General features: G+C 39.5%; 1 protein-coding gene across 3 annotated transcripts in view; it reads right to left on the reverse strand.

Annotated features, from left to right (window-relative positions):
- ARHGAP10 (Rho GTPase activating protein 10) overlaps positions 1-23455 on the reverse strand; it is a 151060-nt gene that overhangs the window by 17634 nt on the left and 109971 nt on the right. For all 3 annotated transcript variants that reach the window (XM_075500940.1, XM_075500939.1, XM_075500938.1), the window contains one exon: positions 8496-8658. In XM_075500940.1, the coding sequence (XP_075357055.1) occupies positions 8496-8658 (163 nt within the window). The remainder of the gene's footprint in view (positions 1-8495; positions 8659-23455) is intronic.

Raw genomic sequence — 23455 nt, forward strand, 5'->3', positions numbered from 1 at the left:
CTGCCTAGCCCGCTGGAAGACAAGGAGATGGCAAAGTCTATTTTGTAGGAACCACATGACTAAGTTATATTATGCCTGTTTCAAAGGAGCTGCAAAATGAGGGCTATTGCTCTGCTTGCATAACAAAAGCGTACGAAAAGAAGTGCCTGCTCCACTAAACCCGGCTCTCAAACTGCTGAGTCACTGAAGAGGTGGCAGCTGAAACACAAACAAACTGCAAAATAAGCACGATGAGCAAAGAGCACTGCTACATACCTGGACTGTGTCTTCTGCAGCTGTTAAAGCATCTCCTTTTATTAAAATATGATTATGACATTAGATATTATAAAAAGTTTTCAAGACACTGAAATGGAAGTCACTCATCATTTATGAAAAATCACAAATTCACACCACTGCCAGAAAGTACAAAAAGAAACTATTCCAATTTTAAGGAGAGTATAGATGCAGTCTACTGTGTAGATATAACAAGGCTGACGGGAATTCATTCAGCAGTCAAACAAAATTAATAACTATCTCCAAGGCTTCTGTTATGTGCAGAACACCACTATTTCTGCCCTCCCTTGCCATCTGATGGCTCTTTTAACATCAGATTGCTCACCGGGAATTTGAACAGCCTGAGATTTCACAAAGAACAATTAGCTTCTTCCCAGTCTGGTCACAAAGACCCTTAAAGCACTCAGGATGCTGTGCAGCACGGCTCTCATGACCATTTTGAAAGCCTCTGTGGATATTAAAAACCCAAAAATGATGCCCATACTGTAACACGTATACACCATTGAGCTGAGTAACACAATATTTTAGTGTCGGGAGAACCAATAAAGAACGGCAAAAGAAATGAAGGAAAGACTGGCTTATTTCCTCTGCCACTGGTCCCTTGCATATTCCTGAAAAGCCATTTATTTACATTGGTGCTTCTATTTCTCCTCTGGGTTTTAAGTACCTTCCGTATTTGGACTGTCAGGACTGTATCTTACATGCTCCTACAGCAGTATCCAAGGTAGGATTGAGTTTGAAAACTATGAACCTTACTATTCTGAGCCCAGAAATGTAACTGCTTTAACAAGCCATGCACCCCCACTCACGTACACAGTGAAGAGGTTTGAGGGACAGGATGCTTTCCATCCCCTCAGTTGCAAAATCCCAAAGGCTTAGAGAGGGGAAAGAGGAGGGGGTAAGGTAAATGGATACTCGGACAGTATAATCATCTTGAGGAAGGCTACCCCACATCCTGCACCACGACTCCATCCAGAACAACCATCAGAAGTCACCATGTTCCAGCTCCCTAGGAAACCCAGAGACCCTGTAGTCTCAGATCCCGAAAAAGAACTCTCCAGCTGAGAAGACATTAGTTTTCATGATCTGAATGAAGAAGAGATCATGCAGATAATGTAGGGGACTTCCAACCAAAAAGGAAGACTCCGACCCAATTCTGAAAACCCAGCACCGTGAGAGGTAAGCTCTGTAGATAAACCCTGGCATAGGGCATTGTACTGTAAACGCAAATAGATCTCATGACAACAACGGGCCAGTTACAGTAACAAATCTTTCCTTATCAGAAAAAGATCCTCAGAAAGATTAATTACAACACATACCAAGTCCAGGGAATACCAAGTGTTCAGCTTTTTTGGTTCATTCCGAGGTCAGGTGAAAACAGACATAAGGCAGTCCACAGTGGTTTAGGACATGACTTGTAATCCACCTTTCAATGAATCAGTCATTGTGATAAGGGAAACCTACACTAATCCATCAGAGGTTAGCTGCCATTATAGCCAGCACTCCGGGAAAGGCTGAATAAGACAGACCTCATATCAATAAATGCTTCTGGCCCACTGGGAAGTCAGTGGAGAGCTTGATGAACACCACCATCCTCATTACTGAAGGTCAAGATGAGCGAAACTAGCCCTTACTCTGAAATTCTGGAATTACCGCAGGTAGCGTAAGTTTGTGAATTAAGACAAGTCAGTACTCTCCAGACCAGTATTAGGCACAATCTCCTTTCCCTCTAAGATGATAGGAAGTAGCTGCCTTATGACCCCTTCTGCTAGGGTTAGAGGAAATAGGCTCTACAGCTGCAGGGAAGGGCCTCTTGTCAAAGCAGCACCTCAGAAGAAAGAACGGTTAGTGATGTGAGCATGCAGACACGTATGAGACCAGACATGGGAGCAAGAGAGTCCAATACCTAACCTAGACGTAAAAAGGTAACACCTCAGAAGAGTCATAGGAGGTTGCAGAGACTGGAAGGAGGAGATGGAAGTAGGGCACGCCCAAGCCTTACACAGATTCAGAGAAACAAAACGCATTGAGAACTGAGCGTGCATGGGCCATACAACCAAAACAGAGTAAGTAACATTTTCTCTGAAGAAAATCTGTTGCAGGACCTGGAACTTCAGATGGATTCAAATACGAGATCCTATGGTTTAAGACAAGATATGCTTCTATTTCTCAAAGAAGAGACATCAGTTACCATAATTACCTTTTTTGGCATAGAGTAGGTTAGTTATAAATGTTAAAAAGCCCAAAACTATGCTCAAAAGTAATAATTTCTAATGCATAATAAAACAGAATTGGGAAAAAAGTATTTTAATAGTACCTAAACAACATAAAACAGGCTAAAGATTGAAAACAATTTTGACATGGGTAACCAAAACCACGTAGTAAATTCTATAATCAAACCGCAAGAGCTGCAAAAAAAGTTCCCCTTGCCCTTTTTTAGTTTAATTATATCACTTCATGTCTGATACTGCATCTTTTGCACTATCGCCTACTTTACTACAAGAGGACATTCATGAAAAAATTTGTCTTTACAGACTCTAACTTACACTGTACCTTCACTTGATTAGATATATTAGACACAGATGTATGTACCTAGTTTAGCTATCACTGTATCTATATAGTTTGCATGTGTAAAGCCATAATATAGTAGGGTGAAAGTCCAGCCATGTATCGCTGGCTTTCAACTGCATGTAAAAGGGAAGATCAACTACTGTTCCATAGTTCAATTGCACTTTAAGAGCTATCCATAACCCCTTCTAATACATATCTCCAAAACCAAGACCATCACTATTATCAAAACAGCTTGGGGACTAGCTTAGAAAAGCTAGTCAGCTTCTTAGTATCTGAAATCCTGAACTCCTCTTTGGAAACTACATATTTTGAATATTAAAAAATTGAGTTTCGTACACCACAGGAATAAAAATCTGAGTGATTAAGATGTATATTTTTCAGTGCCAATCAGGAAGGCAGAAAGTAATGTCAGGGTCGCATCCTCCAGCAAAGAGCTATCAAGCCACTTGCAAAAAAGATGTAGCATATTTATTTACTTTTTGGGCAAATGCAAAAGGAAAACCAGAAGCTGCATAGGACAGAGAAATTAAGCCAGAGGATGAATTTCACTACATTACATGCTTCACACTAATACTCTGTGTGGACTCTTCTATGCCATGACATGATGCTATAAGGTATTTCACAGGAACACTGGCATAACTCTCTGCGTGGCTCAACTATGAGCTGAATAAAGGGAACTGATTAAGCTGCTTTACAGTCTTCACAAAAAAAAGTGTTAGAAACAAATACCACCACCCCACAAACCAGATCCACGTGCACTAACTGGGGAAGTGAGAAAGAGGATAAAGTAGCAACATCAATACCTTAAGCAAAAATTGCCAAACAATTTGCAATACCACTATAAAGCTCACACTGCATTAAGTGCATCCTTACACAAAAGTTCAGGCTTCCTCCACTTTTAAAGCAGACACAGTACTAAGTATTCACACAAGGAGCGTACAGTGTCTTCATATGCTATAAACTCACACTATAGCTTACTGAGCACCCACTTTCCTTTACAGGCAAATCCTAAGTACGTAATTCCCGACCTTTTATTCTTGTTAAACCCTGTTCTCTCCTACTGCTTTTTTTTTTTCCTCCTCCATGAAATTTGGGAATAAATTCAAATTTCCCTCTTACTACTATTACAGGCTATTGGCCACAACATGTTTGTATTTTTGTCCTACTCTTCCCCTTGCTCTTGGTTTGATGGCTCAATTTTGTACGTTAACTCATTTTATTTCCTGAATTTCAACATGGTGTTTTTCTTTACTCACCCTTCCCCTTTCCACTCTACGTCTTCCCCTTATCTATTGTCAGTAGATTCCTGGTGCTTCTAGTGACACCTTTATATGAATGCTTTTCCTTACCAACACTGTCAACTGACTGCCTGTTGCCACAGAATCTGCAGGGAGCAGCAACCTGCAGCAGCTTCCAGAACAGAATAAACAGCAAAAATATTACTAGGAAAGAAAGAGAGGAAGAAAACACAAATTCATTCACCATGAGAGACGAGCAATAACCCTTCCTCAGATCAACCAGGGTTTGAAGCAACTCTGAAGGAAGAAGAGGAGGGTGGATTGTGGGGTCTAAATTCCCCAGGTAATTTGCAATTGTAGGGTAGACAACAGTTTGGGGGAAATTGATGGTTGGAATTTTGCTTGGTTAGGGTTGGGGTTTTTTTGTTTAAATCCAGGTCAGAATAATATTATGGGCAACTCACAAAATTTATCTATTCTGTATGGAGGGAATGAAACGTTACAATGCGTGATCTACTTGTTAAACCCAAGGCATAACACAGCAAATATCACAGTATTTGTACATTCTACTTTACAAATTTTTATACTGGCAAGTTCCTGAAACAGGGAATATTGCCTATTTTCCAGTGTCTCAAATAGCAGAAGATACAGCTCAAAGAAAACTGCTAAAGAATGCCTATATGGATAACTGCATTTCATCTAGAAGATGCTGCTTACTTTCAGAACACAGGCTATGGTGGCGATCTGAATTAGAAGGAACGTGCAAGGAACTGGGTGCATCTAACATGGAAACTCTTTTTTTTTCCCCCAGAACCAACTGTGGCTTTGAGGGAAATAATAAGCATTTTGAGAACGTACTGCTGGTGACACTATACCAACATCAGTCCCAAAACAGTCTGAAACATGCTCTCCTTACAGAAACAGTAAACACCTGAAGCTCTGTCAGAGCAAAGTGGACTTTGACAGTGGTTCCAGTGGAACCTGAGGAAGATAGATGGCTGTACAATGTTAATTCTGTAGCTTGAGGGCAAGTGTGTACAGACACATAAAGCAGAGAGGAAAAAGAAAGAATGCAAATGCTTTGGTTGACATGAAACTGAGATTGCCATTGCTGCTCTGCCTTAAAGAGAAAAAAATGCCCATACCAGTGGAGAGCACTAGAAGGGAGGAATACTCTGTCCAGCTCACTACCATAATTATCAGTTTATGTCTGAGATTAGCTTGTGCTAAGCATCCTTGGATAGAAGGGATTTTCAAACAATACATGTTTATGACATGGTGCTCCATCAAATAGAAAAGGTAATTTGCCCATTCTGGGCTATTTGGAGTTTGAATCCTGTGTCTACATAAATTAGTCTGTAAGTTTGTGATTGACAGGGGAAAAAAAGCTCTCTATGTTCTACCATAGAGTGTATGTAAAAATAAAATGTATTTATTTTTAGTATTTGGCTCTAGATGGAAGTGTGAAGTTAAAAATATCTTCAGGAAAAAGGTTGAAAAAAGTTTAGGGTGCAAGATAATCTTAGAAGAGGAAACCTGGGCCTCCACGGAGAGCCACCCCTGCCGTGGGCAGTAAGAGCCAACCATCACCCAACTCTCTACTCACCCCTACAGCAGTACATGACAACACAGGGCATATGTCTGATCCACACAGAGCTTTCAAAGAAAATCTAGCATCAGGCAGACACACACTTACAGACATGAAAACCAACAGCTTAGCGGGGCTTCAAAATGGCACATATGTGAAACATCACCTTCCAGTTACACCGTATGCATAGTACATCTTTAAATACTGACATGACAATTGAGCAGTCGGGACTTCGTGAGACATTTCAAATCGGTGGTATAGCCCTCGCTCGCTTAGCTTCTTTCACCACTCTGGCCACGCGGTCCCCTCCTAGTGCCAGCCAGGAGGTGAGGGTGTACTTGCCTTCCTTTGGTGCTCCTCTCACCATGCTGGAAGCTGTAGCTCCTTTTGTTTTTAAAGGTGGGACAAGGAAAGGGCATGCATCACAAAAAACTCTGCCAGGAAACATCATGGTGACAACAGCTATCATCCAGGAAAAAACAAGCTTTTCCTTTCTTGAAAACAAATACCACAAAAAGTATTCTTGCTATCCATCATGTGTTCTTGCTTAAAGCAAACTACTGATATAAACCAACCTTGGAATATCTGACATATCTTGACCCACAATGCAACATCCCTCTGCCGGGAAACAATGCAAGCAACTCTTCTACCAAAAAGAAGTCACCATCACCTTGTTGACTACATAAGTCCGTAGCGATCAATCTCTTAAAAGTAACACCCATGTGTTACAAACATCAGCAGAAACCTGAGAAACCAGATCCTCTCATATTTCCATCTCCCCTAGACTCAGTATGGTATTTACTGTAGCTCAGTGAAGACCTGCAATACCATTTTAGAGAGGATCCTGAGACTTTAACAATTGTTTTTGTTCCAATTTGGCACAAAATGAAAAACATTTTGAAATCCTGCAAAACCAGAAAGGATTGTTCTCCACCTAATTCTGGGATAGTCCAATTTATGAGACTAGTCTACAACCAAAGCATAGTTCAACAGCCAGCGCTACATTTCCTGGAGCTGTGAGAGCTACCACAGCTACACAATAGCAACTCAACCACTGCCTTTCCTTGCCCACAGGACCCCACGATGCACAACGACTGCTGAAGTCCACCAAGTACATTCTCCGTTGCTGACATCTACCTCTGCCATTAATACAGTGGGGCTGTTCTGGGTTTTGTTTTGGGTTTGGTTTTTTTTGTTAAGGCAAGGCCCTCTGAGTCATCAGAACTAGAAGGGAAAGAGAAGCCAATTTGGGGTGAGAAAGTAAAGGAAAGAAAGAATGTACCGTTCACAGACTACTGTCTGTCACTGCCCAGGCTTGTTACAGAGGTAGCTCTTAAGCAAACTTCACAGACAGGTGAGTGGAAGAAAGAAACTTGCTTTTGACAAATAATCTAGATGCACATACCATGCACTTTTTTTTTTTTTTCCTTCCAAACAGAACTGTTTGAAGCACTGTTCCCAACTCAGCACAAAATCTCAAGCCATCAAACAAAGTTTCCAAAACAGCAGTATAGTATAATTTTCGATGAAAATTAACAAATGCAAAAACCGCAATGTTCCTTCAAACACCTGAAGTTCCTGAACCCTCTGGATAAAACCAACACCTCCTTCTTTTATTCTCTGAAGTGACATTATCAATGTTCTGCTAACCCTATGTTGCTTAATTCATAGACATTCCAGTTTTATATCATCTACAGCATGTTTTCCACACATGCACCTCTTTTCGTCAAATACAACTTATTGTTAATCCTACTAACTACTAGCGGACAGTACAAGAGGATAAGGCAAGAGTAACTTCAGTCCTCTACTGAAGAAATGACATTTATGTAAAATACCTATAAATCTGGAATTCTTTCAATACATATGAGAAAATATTGTTCTGGGTAATAAGCACTCTAATCAGCAGTTAATTATTTGTGTGTGCATATAGAAATATAAACCCATCATATGGCTATCTATATATTCTCATGTGTTACGTACACCTACACGTATATTTTACACACTTGCTTCATGAACAGAACAGGCTACTCGGAATGCCATTATGGAAAATATTTGTAACAAATCTTTTCTCCAGACTTGCTCCTTCCATCTTCTTGGCACTGAAGGCTGGAAAACTTTGTCTTGATATGTTAAAGTTTGTATGAATAGCAAACCAGAGAATTCAATTCAAGTTCAACTTCTGATTTAAAAAACAAGTTATGTTCAGCTTTTTGTGTATCAAACCTGAATATGTATTACAGAGACAGAACTAACATTGTAATGTCAATTTTTGCTAAACTGAAGTCATGTTCAAAAACTGAACATCGACAGAGTCTACTGAAAGTGACAGACTGCACTTTCATTGGAAAACAGGAATTTGCTTTGTTAAGAAGAGATTAACAACAATAATGTTCTTGGACAACAGCATCTGAGCACACACTCATTACAGTGTATTTATCCAAACACAAAATTTGGCCCTAAATCTTAATAGCTCCGCATCTAAGTGTAGCTTAACACTGTCTTGAAATAAACTAGGGTAATATGTCATACAGAGAATAACTTACATATTCATTGCCTAAACAAAAAGCATTTAAAAGTTTATAACAGGTTACAGTAAAATGCATTAGGTTTCTGTAGAAAAAGAACACTTATTTCCTACAAACATTTAAGTGGCCTCAAAGCTCCACCACAACATATAAACACATACCTTTTTGCAGCAGAAGAAAACAAACGTAATTATATGTCATTTCTAAAAATCACTTGCCACCAAACCGAAAAGGGAAATGTGTTTCACGTGCACAATCATACTAGTGAAAAAATCGTTACTTAATATTCAGGTTACTTACAGATTTGATGTCCAGCCTGCAAGATCTCCGCTGTCCATAATAAGGTGATTTCCGTCCAGGAGCCCAGGGGGGCTGCTAGAGAAGGCAGGTGTCGGAGACTGGGAAGAAAGAGAATCCATGCTCCCCGTTGGGGTATCTTCTCTGGGAGAGCTGTGACTGTCAGCTAGAAAAGAGAGCACAAGTCAGAAGGATACTAAAAGAATCTTCTCATGAGCCAAAGTAGCTGCTTTGGTAAAAATGTCCCAAAATATATACGAGAAGAAACCTTACTGTCCCATCTTCACAGGATATTTTGGAGGACAAGCAATCCCCCAGCATTTCCCCAAAAGGTACCATTGCACAATTTCCCCCATCATTATCACCAGGCTATCTTGTGTTGTGAATACACAATGTATTCCCAGTCCCCTTTTCAACGTGTGTTTTACGTGGGTGAAATGCTAGATTTTGGGGCATTATTTGTAGACAAATGCATCACTTCAGATAACAAAGCAGTTTAGGCCATATACATTTGCACATCTCTCTAAAAACACAGACTCTAAAAATAACTTAATACACATTTGAGGAAATGATTGCTCTCAAGTACCATAAGCACAATCCTATCAAACATGAAACAGTGAAATTTAGAAAGGTCAGAATAAGCAGATCTCTAACAAACACGCAATACCCAAGAATGTTACTTTTATTACTTCTTTTTAATGGTGTTAATTTTAAGAGAGCTCATTGTATGCTGGTCTACTATTTGTTTTCATAGGCTACTCCTACTAGAGTATCACTCAGGAGGCAACATATTCAGATATGATTGCTTAAGAAACATTAAAGGAACACCATTCCTATGCCATGGACAGTAAGAAAAAGTTACCAATGTGTTACAGTGCTCACTGCAAACCATGCTGACACATCTAGCCAAACAGCACGTTCTTCACTGAGAAGCTAACCTTCACCCACATAGCTTTTCCCTTTTAAATTTGTATTTAAACATCAGCTGTACATTTTATAAATTCTAAAGGAGGTGTATGAAATGAGGACAATTGCAAACATTAAAGTGTCCAGCACAGCTAAGCCCTCAGTCTCAAATGGGGCCTGTGGCTGTTTCCAGAATATTAATATTTAACAGTAATAAGGGTCATTTGCAGCCACCCTTTACAAGGCTCCCTGCATCCTTTTCTTTCCTCCTCTGTCCATCCTACTCCCACTAGCACTCGTGAGCATGGCCCACAGCCTTGCTGAATAACAACATTCACAAAAGACCCTCTAGAGTGGCTTAGATATCGCTGACCCCACAGTCTTGGTAAAAGAGTCCTGCTCCTTCAGGGCCAAAAAATGAACAACCAAGTCCTAACACAGCATCACAATATCATCATCAAAAGCTGTTAAAATACTGTGCTTGCTTGACAAGCTCTATCTCCTATATACAGTACCATACAAGATGAAGTCCTGTACAGTATTACTTTCTAATTCTAAATGAATTAGCATCTGCACAGCAAACAACTGAGCTTAATTCTACTCCATCAAGCTAAGCAGTATTGTTGCAATGATTTCTTTCATTCATTATTTTTTTCTTTATTAATTAAAAATGCAACAACCATGAAACATGGACAATGAAAAGCCACCTTCACTGAATAAAAATCTTTCTCACAACTTTATTACTGCCTCAACCTGTTCGATTCCTTCTGCTTCAAAAGCAGAAAGCTAAAAAAAGCACTTGCCCGCTTCCCCAGCCATCTTGTCCTCACCCCCTCCCAGCAACTCTCAGAGAACAACTTCCCTAGAGAGTAAAATGATATACAACTAAAGACACTGAAATGATACAAGTGATCATCTGGAAATTTCTCCCTAAAGCAGCTGCTAATTTAAGGATCTAAATTAGCCCATAGTAACAAAGTATGATAAGCTCTGAGGAGGAGAACGTCAGCCTGGGAAAGCAAGTCGCTTGCACTCCAGCCCAATCCTGCTCACCTCGCACCCCCTCGCCGCACCCAGGCCACGATGCTGCCGCTCGCGGTTACATGACACGACATGAGAACCGTAGGAGTGTCAGGTAAAAACTAATTAATTACATGTCATTGGCAGACGTATGCGTCACAATGATAAACATCTGAGAGATTAGACAGTAATACTGCAATTTTACTTGATAAAGAAACTGAATTCCTTAAAACTAAATAGACTTAAGTCCTTTTAATTCATCGCAGTTTCTTTTCAAAGTAGTAGTATTAATGCAACCCGGATTATCAAACTACATACACCATATAAGAAGGCCACGTCTACCTCAACCATTCACATAACATTACTAAAACAGCAGTAGAAAGAAATATTACTCTGTTCTTTAATATTATTAATATGACCAACTCACCACACCTCCCTACAGAAAGCAGAGGTTTCTCTGTTGAATCGTTTCTCAGAACACATAGAAAAAGTAAAAAAATACTAACCACTTCAGTCACACACAGTAGAGTCTACATTGGAGACTGCAGTATACAGACAATTACATTTGACATTATCAGAAATGAAACTGTGTGTTAAATCTTTCCTCAAATTTTACTTCTTCCTTCCTTTCCTTCCTGAGCCAGTGTTTTCTCACAGTCAATACTGCGTTGCACTCTCAAGAATAATACTAGGTTTTGAACGCTAAAAACAAATCAGGTATTTAAACAGGAAAACACCTGCTAAATTCTACGGGATTAAGCGAACACCCTAAAAAACACATTCAAAGATACTTTACATTTCTGATGTTTTCAATTATCTGGTTTTGTAAAGTAAAACAATACCTTTATTCAGGAAAAAGCAATTCTGTATAACTGCAAAAACAGATGACTAATGATCATCTAGCACATTTTCATGATTAAAAACAATATATGCTCAAAACCTAAGTCTTCGAAATATAGTGTCATAGCTCTAATTTCAAAAGTACAAAGATTTCACCCTGTATGTCGGTGACAAAAAGTTCTGCTAACTTCAGAAATTACAGTAACTCCTGTACATGGCAGAGGCCACAGAATTGTATCTAGTAATCTCTCTATTAAGCTTAATAACCTGCTTTTGATTAATGCCCATCTCATGTTGGGCCAAACTGTATCTTCCAAAGAGTCTTTGTCTGAAGACATCAGCAGATGATAAAGGCAATGGAGAATCAATTGGCTGCTAATTAACATACTCACTGATTAATCCATATACCTTCACTTTGTCAGGCTTTATGTTCAGGCATGACCCATGTAATAGGCATTGCTAATAATTACAGTATCTCTCATATCTGGTTTTTGTGATTTAATCTCCTTTATAAGTTTAACACTAAATCTCTTACTGTAAGGGATTTTGCAGTTTTAGAATCATGCACCTGTTTTAGAAACCTGTTACAATTTCCCAGAGGTCTTTCTGAAAAGCACACATCAGATCTGAATTCATTATTTTTTGTTGTGGTCCCACAAGTGCCACGTTGAGCATTAATTCCACCACCTACTGCTACTCATCAATCCGCTGTTTGTAGATCCAAGGCCGGCACTTTTTTGCCACGGCTTTAAAATAATAGTTTATGATGAGCCGATTGCCCACTGTGACTAACAGACTTACCAGAGTCACAGTTTTTAAGGATGTAGTCCTCCATTCTGTAGCTACAGGCTACATTTTTCCTCTAAAACTCTGTAAATTTATTTCTCAATACAACCAAGCTTATTTTGTTTGAATGGGTGCAGCTTAGCACATGACCACAACTCCTACGTAACTGCCATTATCATTATTTGCAGTTCCTCCTAACTTTGTCCCGTATGTAATGTATCGTCAAGGATTTGTATTTACCTTTCTAAATACTGCTACTACATTAGCATTCCTCCAGTTTCTTCAAACTTCTTCAGCATGCTACAAGATGTTTAAAAATTTAACACTGCCAAGCCATACAACCCCCTGACCAGAGAACTTTTCTAGGACAAGTTAGATGGCTTCACATTATTCAAAATACTCACCCTGCAACAGGCCTACCTGTGAAGATTTCTGCTTGATCCTGCTGATTATAAATCCCACATCAATTTTCATAGCTAAGTTCTTTTTAACAATTCTTCAGAACTTGTAACATATATTGACTGCTAGCTATTTCCTCTTCTTTTCCCCCTACCCTTTTCCTGTATTTTGCTTTGTGGAGCCAGTAAAGATCCTAAGCTACTGGAAATTAAAAAGCCTTTAAAGTTTTGACATGGTTTGTTTAAGAGTGTGTTAAGGACATTGCTGGAACTGAATCAGCTTTATGGTTTTCATTTTACCTCACAATTCAGGGGCTCCCTAATACTGACAGTCTAGTATTTTTACTGTTTCTCTCCTCTCACTCCTCTTCACCTCCAATATTGTTCTCCAGTGAGCAGCATTGTCAGGTTTCCCAATTCTATGAAAAGGCTGACTGCCACATTGGACTGACAGGTCCTTGCAAAGAGGAGCTCCAGAAACTTCCTATTCTTCTCTTCTACCACTTGAATTCTAATGAGCTCTTACACTATAAAATAGGGAAGATGTGATTTCTTTTAAAGCTCATTTATATAATTCTTTGAGCGTACAGTTTGGTGTTCTTGATGCCTTCGTTTTCTCTCCCTAAAAATGTCAATCCCTCCCTTTTCTCTCCCATTACACTCTTATTTTTGGGTGCCAAAGAACAGACGAAGGACATGAGGGTTCTCAATATAAAAGTAGTAAGTCTGTATGACGTCTCAAATTTTTGTCAACACTCCAGCCATCAACTCTTCACCTTTTCTTCTTTATATTTGTGAGAAGCATCTGAGTGCCTTCGGCCTTCAGCTTGGCCATCTTTCTAGAGTTTCCACCAAGCTGCTTCTACAATTCATCTCCTCAGCCTACGCAAATAGGTGTAAGATCCAATTTTACTCTCAACAGAGTTAAAAGTTGTTTCACATTCTCACCACCTTTTGCATACTATTTAAATTTTTTTGACTACTCAAATCCTTTTAAACTGTCATCTAAATTATCTTCTTGTTTCACTGTTCTAATCACAACACTCATCCAAGCCTTAGAGCTTTCACTGTTCCTCTGCAACAGATACCCGTGCTTTGCCTTTACGGCTGTTCATAGTTCAGACCAGCCCTATCTAGAAAATAAAACAGCTTAGGTTCATCCTAACCATTTGCTGGTTGTGTCTAGCTGGTATTACTTACCATTCGGTTTCTAACCCAAATATCCTTACTCGTCCTACCCCTCCCTGCCTCGTGTCACCCTTTCTCATAATGAAAAATCCCCACAAGGTAAGAAGTACCTATATAGACTAAGACTTACCTCATCTAGCTTCTCTCTAGCAAATATGTAACCCTCAATTCCTTTTCCCTTTTGTCTGGATGAGCCTCAGATAGTAAAGGTCCTCAGACCCTCCATACCAGGAATCCGAACTCAGCTTCTACCTAACTGAGCATGACATGCCTCCCAGTTGCCTTTCTTTCTCCTTTTTCCATCTGGCTAGTCTAAGAATATTTGTGTTGGCATCCAAAGTTAAAAAAAACTGAAATACTTTGGCAGTGTCAATAATCAGATCCTTACTTTACTCCAAGAATTCTAAATAAGAAAAAACATTTGTAATAAAAACTACAAAAACCAGAGAGCTAACACTATCAGTTACTTGTTTGAGTGACAGAGTTTTCTTCCAACTTCAGCTTAAGTAAACTAAAGAATTACATACTTTTCTATTAAAAGAAAGACTAATCTTTAACATCAACATTACAACCAATGTCTATAGTTTAAGAGTAGCCAGAGGATGAAAACAGTTTATGAAAGTGAATGTTTCTGGAGTAAATGGGGAATATATGACAGTTTATATTGAGATAAACAGAATGGGCAGAAAAGAACTGTCGTATATGTTTTAAGTGCTCATCGGATACACAAATCATGGCAAAATAAGAGGATAAAATAAATGTCTTCCACTTTGACACAGTCACACACGTCTAGTTGTAGACAAGGGTTGATGGCGAGCATTACTGAGGAGAGTAAGTTAAAGATGCTGCAAAATCCCTATTACTACCTTCAAGTCTGACATCTTCTGCATCACGAGATGGGGAAGCAGCAGCTGCACTGCTGTGCAGCCACCCATCCTCCCCCATCAGCAACACAGCTGCATCCAGCTCTGAGATAACAAACATTCATTCACCATAAATAGCTAACTTCCCACAATAATACAGAAGTTTAACCAAGTAGAAAGTAGCTTTGCTCTTATGTTAATTTGTGGGTACGTACTATGTTTTCATTTTAATAGGAATCTCATAGATCTCAGAGAAGAGAAATCTCATAGAAAAGAAATGAGTATCATAAATATCCTCTGCCAAGCGAGAACTTAGTTCCATGTGCTAAAGCTTCAGCACCCACAGAAAACAGGCATGAAAAACATAACCGAAGGTAAGTTGTCTCACACAGTTAATAAAACTTGAAGTGATCCCATGATACGAAGTACCAATCACTCCGGAAAGGATTCAGCCATTCCTGGAAAGCTAGAAGTAACTCTAGTGCAGAAAGCTTTGTGCGACAGTCGGAGCAATCAGAGGACTCTGCAGTCAAGAACGGCCTGTTCTAGACGCAGGGCTGCATCCTCTGTTCACTATTTACAGTACAAATCATCCTGCAGTAATCACACCAAGCACCAGGCGAACTCAGACATTCTTCTACTTCTTCACATTTTTAAAGTTTTCTGAATTAATCAAGTCATCTGTTACTGAGTAAACTACGAAACTGCGTACTTTTGTTTATCACACCACTGAAACTGGTCAACAGAACTGTTTATTACTCACTTCCAGAGTACAGAAATTGTGCTATTTAAACACATAAGTTTCCAAACTAAGGTGAAATCACGTCAAAGCAAGCCAATAATGATCTATTATTTGGTTAAAAATAATCACAGAGAATGCTAAAACTAAACAAGAGATTTATTTCACTGTTCCTGAATAATGGGTACTTTGGAGGTCAAATTCCTGTAAACACTCAGAAAAATAGCTTTAGATTACCGCATTTAATTATCAAAAAGTATCCATTATCCTCATTGTGTAGCAAATCCTATACGCTGCAGTCCTGCCTTAGTATGCAGTTAGTTCTTACATAAATTTAGATATCATAGACTCATACACCCTAAAACCAGCAGAGCTTTCATGGACCAAGTGGACAGCACACAGCCCACATATCCATCAGTTTCATACTATCCTTCAAAACACACGCAGTAAGAATTAGATCTGTATGCCAGCTATTTTTTTCTCTCAGACAAAATAATTAACACAACTATTAGAGTTGACTACAGTTTTTTCCTAGATAAAGACCAACTTTGATATATTTTTCAAATGTGTGCATGTACAAGCATGTGTATCTTGGGCACAAAGTAGCTTTCCTGTAGAAAGATTGTTTTTCCCAACTCCATAATGATTCAGATACATCAGAAAAAGGAGGAAGCTGCACTACACAGAATTTGCCTCAAGACTGGCTGATGCAACTCAAGAATTGTAGCCAGAAAGGTAGGTGTCTGAGTCGGGACTAGGAAAGGGAAAGAAATGTGCTCATCTGCAAGTTACTTAGGGGCAAGTGGGGTTCTGGGACTATGCCCCTGCCCTCCTCCTTTTTGATACTTTTTTGTTTATTTCTAAAATGCAAATTTCAATTTTAAATAAGCATCTTTCTAGACGTACACTTAACCTGTAATAGCAAGCAATTATTTCAATAACTATCTCCCTCACTGCAGGTCCTCTCTCAAAATTCAGAAAAAATATTGCTTGGATTACTTCTTTACGTCAATAAAATCCCAAAGACACATAGAATTGTAGGTAAGCCTTTTGCTGACCAAGCTAAAACTAAAATGGGTAAAGAATTCCAATTTATTCCTCAAGCTGTGGAAAAACAGTTCACGACAGAGTCGCGGATACAAAGTCGGGGTGTTAATTTACATCACATAATTAAATGTTGAAACACAACAGAAATCAGACACAAGCATGCAGAGGGGTTCCTCTTTTGATTTGTGTATACTATGATAACAAGAGCAGTATCTAAACTCAAAGATTACTCATTTTTTACCAGAGCTTGCTTGGCAGGAAACCACACACAACCTCCAGCCTTACCAGGCTGGCTAGATGCCACATAGTAATTTCATGGCTGAAAAATACAGCGATGAACTGAAGCTACTTCCTGAAAACTCTGACAAATAGTAAGATAAATGGATTGTCCCACAGCTCTCATAGTTTTTTGGTAGCACTGAGTGTTTTGGGTTTCTCATTCAATGAGAATGAGAACTGTGAAAAACCGAAGCAGATCAAAAAGGGGTACAATGCTATAATCAAGGCTAAAAGTTCCCCAATTCAGCAGTGCTTCTTAAATGGCATCAAAAACTCCAAAGTCCATGAAAATATTCTTCCATGTTTCCTTTTCTTTTGTGTTGGCAATTCAGCCACTGATCAGCTGGAAAATATCTCTGTAAGGGTCCTTCCACCCCCAAAAGGTAAGGTGTTCAAAAACTTTTCCTGAGCTATCAAACAGACATAACATCATGCTGTTGTCTCCTCTCCTCTTGCTGTTTAGCTTACTTCACTTGCAATTACTTCCCATGACCTATTAAAGGGAGAAGTTTCTTACCAATAATTCCACAACCCATGATGGTACTTGGATAATGACAAAGACTAACTGCTCTCACATTATGTATGTGACGGGTCTCTCACAAGAAAGCCACTCCGAAACGTTTTCAGTATGCTGCTGACACTGGACTGTGCCTCCTTCCTCATCCTGTTCACCTCTCTCCTTTTGCCATAACAGTGACTTCAACGGAGGGATGCGTGGAGCAGAATGCCTATGGCTTATTAAAAAGACGACTGAAAACAAGCTAAGCAGCCCTTAAGGAAGTTTTATCAGCTGTTTTAACTGAACATCCAGGTGACACATTTGTTGAGGAACCGACTAATCTCCCAGCTGACGATTTAAAAGGCAGCAATTAGGAAGACAGATTTTGCTACCTCAGTGTAGTTAGGTCAACATTTTCTTCAATGCCTGGATTCTTACACCATTATCCATGCCTCTGACACTCCGGGGTTAGACGTCTGCAAGTGCAATTCCCCCCCACACAGACATCTGGCAAGGGCTCAGGGTTGGACTCAGCTGCACTGTGGAAGGGAGGCTGCGGAGATGGATCAAGGAGGCTGTGCAGCACACAGGCAGCACCAAGCACTCTTAAGGGCCAGGGAGACGAAAGAAGTGAACACACTCATCATCAGTGAATTTGCACCCGTTACAGAACAACAGAAACCCACTTGCTCAGTGGGATAACCAAACTTGCCAGGTATCATGCATCTTCTTGCTTGCAGATTCCCGCTAACATGGTCTCTGAGGCTAATTCACTTGGCCCCAGTCAAGTAGCCTTAGATGAGACTGCAATCCTAACTAGTCTTACCACTATTATTGCTCCATGATATCCCCTAAGTACTCCTTCAGTCTCCCTTGTTGATTAAGCAAGCTGCAAGTACAGCTGGGAAGGAAAGAAGTGATAGTAATGTAATTCACCTTGCACTAAGTGCAACTTTCAAAAGAAGAAAAAAGAAAATAAAAGGGGAGAAGAAGAGCAAATAGGACAAACTTCCAGAAGCTAATGAAAGAACAAGAATAGTTTTTTCTGACAGAATGAAAAACACTGATAGAGTGGGAGCAAAACAGGAAGAGGAATCGTGTTTTCTAACTTGCGTATCAGCCTTTCAGAAAGCTCGCCACCTCCCCCCTCCAAGATCTTCTCTCCTATCCTTGTCACCAGTGAAGGGAAGCAAGAGCACCCTGCATGAGGAAACACCTTATTCAGTGAAATGCACAGCCTCATCCACAGGAAACTGACTGAAGAGCTGAGCAGCTTCAAGTCTTCGTTCTGCTTACACTCTTGTGTGCTGGGTGAGAGCATTTACTTCCAACCAACAGAGGTTGGCCAGGGCACAGCTGGCATGTAGCAAAGATACGTCAGTGACTTCCATGCCTGGGATTAATGGCTTTTAGCATGCCAAATTGGCCTTCTTACAGTATTATGTGCCCTTGCATGTCTGTGTGCAGAAGGTAGAGAATTAAAGAGATGAAGAATTATTACAGGAGATCAGAGATTTTTAATAATGCCTGGCCTCAAGGAAAGACTGACCCTTTCTCCTGAACTCCCCATTCCTTCTTTAAATTCAGATTTTAGTTTTAAGTCTATTCAAACTCCCTTTCCCTACACCTCTGACTCCTGTTGTATGTGTGTGTGTGAACATTTCTACAGCCTCTAGATTTCGTATACTGAAAGCAGACAAGCACTGGCAATGATACTAAGGCAATTCTCACACCAACTATGAAGATTTGACACACATCATTTGAAAAGAAGTAAAAGTTAGGAGATGTTTACTACATTATGACAGCTAAATGTGATTTCAGACAACTGTGCAAGTAGGCTGTAGCAAGTAGATTACTCACAGGTATAACAATGGCCAGACAATGTATATTGTGTATACAAAGCATAGACCAAAATTATTCCATACCTCCAAGAAAATAAATACCTTCTATGGACGCAAAGCTTTCCAAGCAGAAGTTGATTATCTAATAGGAAACTGGGACCCTATGCATACCCACTATTACCTACGAAAAAGCTTCACCTTAGCTGGCAGTAGCTCAAAAAGGCTTTTACTTTGTATAGCACTCATTCTACTCAGAGCCATCAGGTGGAAAAAGCTGTGACAGATCGCATAGAATTGCAGGAACTATTCTTGCAGCAAGGTGAAACACAGACTATCTTAAATTCTACATGGCAAACAGCAATCATCCTGATCTTCCCCTCACAACTAATATTGGTGCACCTATTTTGTAACAGCATAGCTGTGTGTTCTGCTCAGCTGTTAACAATAGCTTTGTAAGCAAGTGTTGCAAGCCCTCATGGCTTTTCGATATGCCTATGTAGCTGCTTTTCTTTCCATTTCCCCTTCTATGTGCCAGGTTACAGAAACACTTCCAAGCAGCAGATTCAGAAATAGAAAGAGTTCAAGGCCAGGTTTCACACCTGCAACCTTGCGGCTCCGGCCTGTTCCAGCCCTGAAGTCCAGTCTCCTTATTCTCAATCCACGGCTTCCTCTAACATCCAGGTTTTATGTTCGGTAATTCCAAACGAAGTTTATGGTTTTTTACTTATTTGTTTGGGGCAGGAAGGGATGGGAGGAGGGGAGAGAGGGAATACTGCATGGAAGCTATGTAAACATTACATGTATCACATTTTACTTTGATGAAGTAATTTAACTGAATGCTACAGTAGTTCATGCAAATTAATTTATCACCCAATTTAAGACACTGTCTCACTCCGATTCCCACAAAAAATATCAAAAAGAGCTACTCCTATTCAACACTAACACACCATTCATACTTTGGCTTCCTTAAATACTTCAGAGGGTAATACAAGTTAGCACAAAGTTTAAAGGGTTAAGTACCAGTTCTCATTTTTATTTCTTTTAGAATTCTCCACAAGAATCTGTTTTCTAAAGCACTATAAATATAATACTTAGTTTACAGCAGCAGCAGCAAGCTATCGCAAACACCCCATATGCCTCCTGAGTTCCAGAGTGGGGGGGACAGGAGACAAACGCCTTAAAAACAAAACAAAGAAGCCCCCCATATGATGCTAGTGTGCTATGTCCATGTACGTGCAAATGGGAAATTTCGACACCTAGAGGGTATTCAAATAGAATAAGGCATCAGCAAGCACTGTGGCTTAAGAACTATATTTTGGGTTGTTTAGAAAACGAGTTGTTCTGCAAGTTGGACAAATGGCCACGCAAGACCCAATTCTTGACTCCAGGTGTGACTTATGCAACTCATGCTGACTCTCTGTTCACCTTGGGTGGACTGCATTACACTGCCTACCTCACACAGGACTTTGCTTGCCATGTTGCTCTAGTAGCCCTGCAAAATAGTTTAATAATCTTCTAAGTCTCTGGCACAGAAAAAGATTAAACAAAACAAAAAACTGTTTATTTTGCTACAAGACAAGAAAGTATATAAAAATTAAAATAAAATCGGGAGGGAACAAAACTGTAACTCTGCATTGCCCTCTAGAAGAAATATAAACAGAGCTCTCTTCTGATACATACTGACTGTCCAAATGGAAAATAAAGACCCAATGACATTTTTAGAAGAACAGGATAAACAACTCCCTGTTCTAGCTAACAGTCTTTCTCTCTCTGCATAGAGAGACAGAGAGAGAATGCAAAGTCGTTTGTACATAGCTGAGACTGTAAGCCACAGGAGTCTCTGCATTGCCACTTAATTCACTCTAAAGTTCATTTGGGGGGGTGGGAGTGGGGGGGAGGAGCTATTTCCAGGAAAAAAAAAACCCAACCCCAAACCCCATGTCTTCATTTTAGAAGGCAAGAAAACTCTGGAAATGATCCTAATGTAAATCTCAGACAAATCTGCATTTTGCTGAAACAAGAACTTCGGGTTTAGGCCACGTATGAAAGTAGCTCAGAGTTCCCCATTAAGTCTAGTTCTACTTGAGACGCTGAGATGTCGAAAAACTTCAGAGTGAAAATTTAGTAACTGGCTTACCACAGAGGAAAGAAGCTGAAAGAAAAACAGACAGTATCATCTGCGACTTAAGTTTGTCTTTCAGGAAATTAAGATCCTTACAGTAGTAAATATAATACTTGAATTGTTTGCAAATAGGTTTAATCATCTAATTGCCGTGTACAAGGAAAATCTATGCGCTATTAGAACTCAGTACGGCTAATTACTAGAAGGCAAAATAAAGATTTTTATCAAACTTAGTGTGTGTTCTTCAGCTACTATATCTATCAATATTTATGTAACTTACAGCCCTTTCTGGGTGGTTGCTGCATACATTTTGTGTGCAGTCAAGAAGCTTCCCGACTGCAAACGTGCTTTTAAAAAGAAAAGCTGGCCCAAACCCTGCATTTCCAATTCAAGCAGTGGATTCTGAAGCCTGTTAACTCCCTGGAGCAGCTGATAGTTAAAGACTTGTTTCCGCTTTTCTAACAATTTCCTGGTTTGCATAACAATCCTAAAAGAAACACACTCAAGAAGTTTTCCAGCACAGAGAGATTTTGTCTCCAACATACTTCTAGTTTCAAGGCATAGAAAATATTTATACATCATTACAATAACTTTAGAGATATATTTGTCTACAAATATATTTACATATAAATATGTATCAGCTACTTGGTTTAAAACAAGATTATGATAATTTTGCCATATCCAGGAAATACAAAACACTGGCTTATGCCTGATGCTTAACTCATGCAATTGTGAATAAAGAGGGGGGAGGGAAGGGGTTTAATGTTTAATTTCCTGTTAAAAACACACACAGGATAAAATCTTCCAAAGAGCAGTTATAAAACATGCATTTGTTAGCCAAGAAACTAGGTAAATATGGAACGAAGCCCAGGCTCACTTTTATTCCTTCCCCCCCTTTCCAAAGAACAAAGTAACTGAAGGCCATGGCGCGTATTTGGAGGCACTGAGCTCTCCTCAGTGACTAGATAATTAATCAGCCTGGCTGATTTATGCACCCTGTATCCATTGGGGTAGTTCCTCAGATAATGCAATGACGCAGTTGGGCTCAAGGTACGGTATTGCCACGTGTACTGCACACGTGCCCAACAACCATCGTACCAACTACTGACCACCTTACCGACACAACTATCTGGCGAAACACAAATAAAATAAGCGTTAGCGTGTAGTCGGGACCTACCAACAGCCAGTTTCCAGCAACAACAGACTGAGGCTACCACTACCTTCAGTAGCAGCTGGAGACACTACGGAGGATTTTTTTTTTTAGAAGTCACAAGGGAAATATTATTTTCAGATCCCACTGAAGCTCAGTGCCATCCATCCCGGAACTGTGACTTCACCTGCAGCAATTCAGCCTTCATCACAGTTCTACCATGCATAATGACCAATTAGGTTATTCTGCAGTTCACCACACTAGAACTCCCAGACAAGTACCAAATTTCTGTATGATAGATAACAACTACAGCCTTTAACAATCCCAGTTCTTCTCTCTGTTGAGATGCCCAAATTAGACAAAAATATGGACTGTATTTAGAAGAAATTGAACGTTTATAACAGTTTTCAACAGTAACACTATATTTTTGGATCTTACAATAAAAATAATTCATCAAATACTTTCTGTCTACTGTGCTAGGGTCAAAGTCAGGTCCTCAGTGCACACCTTGCAGCACGGAATTGGAGAAGTTGTGGTAATTCTTGCAACCTGCTGGGATTCACATTCAAAATTAGATGTAAACAACTCTGTGAGTGGCTTCAATTTTGTTTTGTTTTTCAAATGAGGATAAATTCATTATTGCAGATATAGCTCAAGAGCTTTCTTGGCTTTTGGTAGCATATTATTCAAATTAACACAGCTTAAGCTTTTTAAGTAGATGCACCTTAAACACCTTCTAGTCAAGGTATTTAGTTTCATATTTGATGCAAGAAAAGAAAGGCACAGAGATTACATATCTCTCTGGTGAATTAAATCGGATGGCAGGCATGCTGAATTTCTTGCAGACTGTTTGTAAAACTGGCTTTGAGACAATAAACAGTCCTGAGTTTATTTCTAAAACCTGCACTTAACAGCTATTGTAGGTATTTTTGCTCTTTCCTTAAGAAATCAACCACTGTGGACCACCGATTTAATGACAGCTCATCAGTGAATCTCATACTACTGCATGAGTTCAGAATCTTCCAGTTTATTTTCACTTGCAGGTAACTGGACTTTGTGCCCTGATTCCATGATTCTTCATGTGAAAAGTCAATTGACTAGCAACATTAGGAAGGAGAAAGGGAATAAGGTGGAGAAAATCTGTAACACAAAATGAGCCCTGACTTGCCTTCTCAGTATTGTACGTACCCCCAAGCAATGACATTTCAGCAAAATTATTATGTTTCTGGCTAACAGTCAGAATATATAAGATGTTATATACACACTTTGCCTCACTGTATGTTGC

The sequence above is a fragment of the Mycteria americana genome, chromosome 4 (assembly GCF_035582795.1).
Source record: "Mycteria americana isolate JAX WOST 10 ecotype Jacksonville Zoo and Gardens chromosome 4, USCA_MyAme_1.0, whole genome shotgun sequence".
Lineage (NCBI taxonomy): Eukaryota > Metazoa > Chordata > Aves > Ciconiiformes > Ciconiidae > Mycteria > Mycteria americana.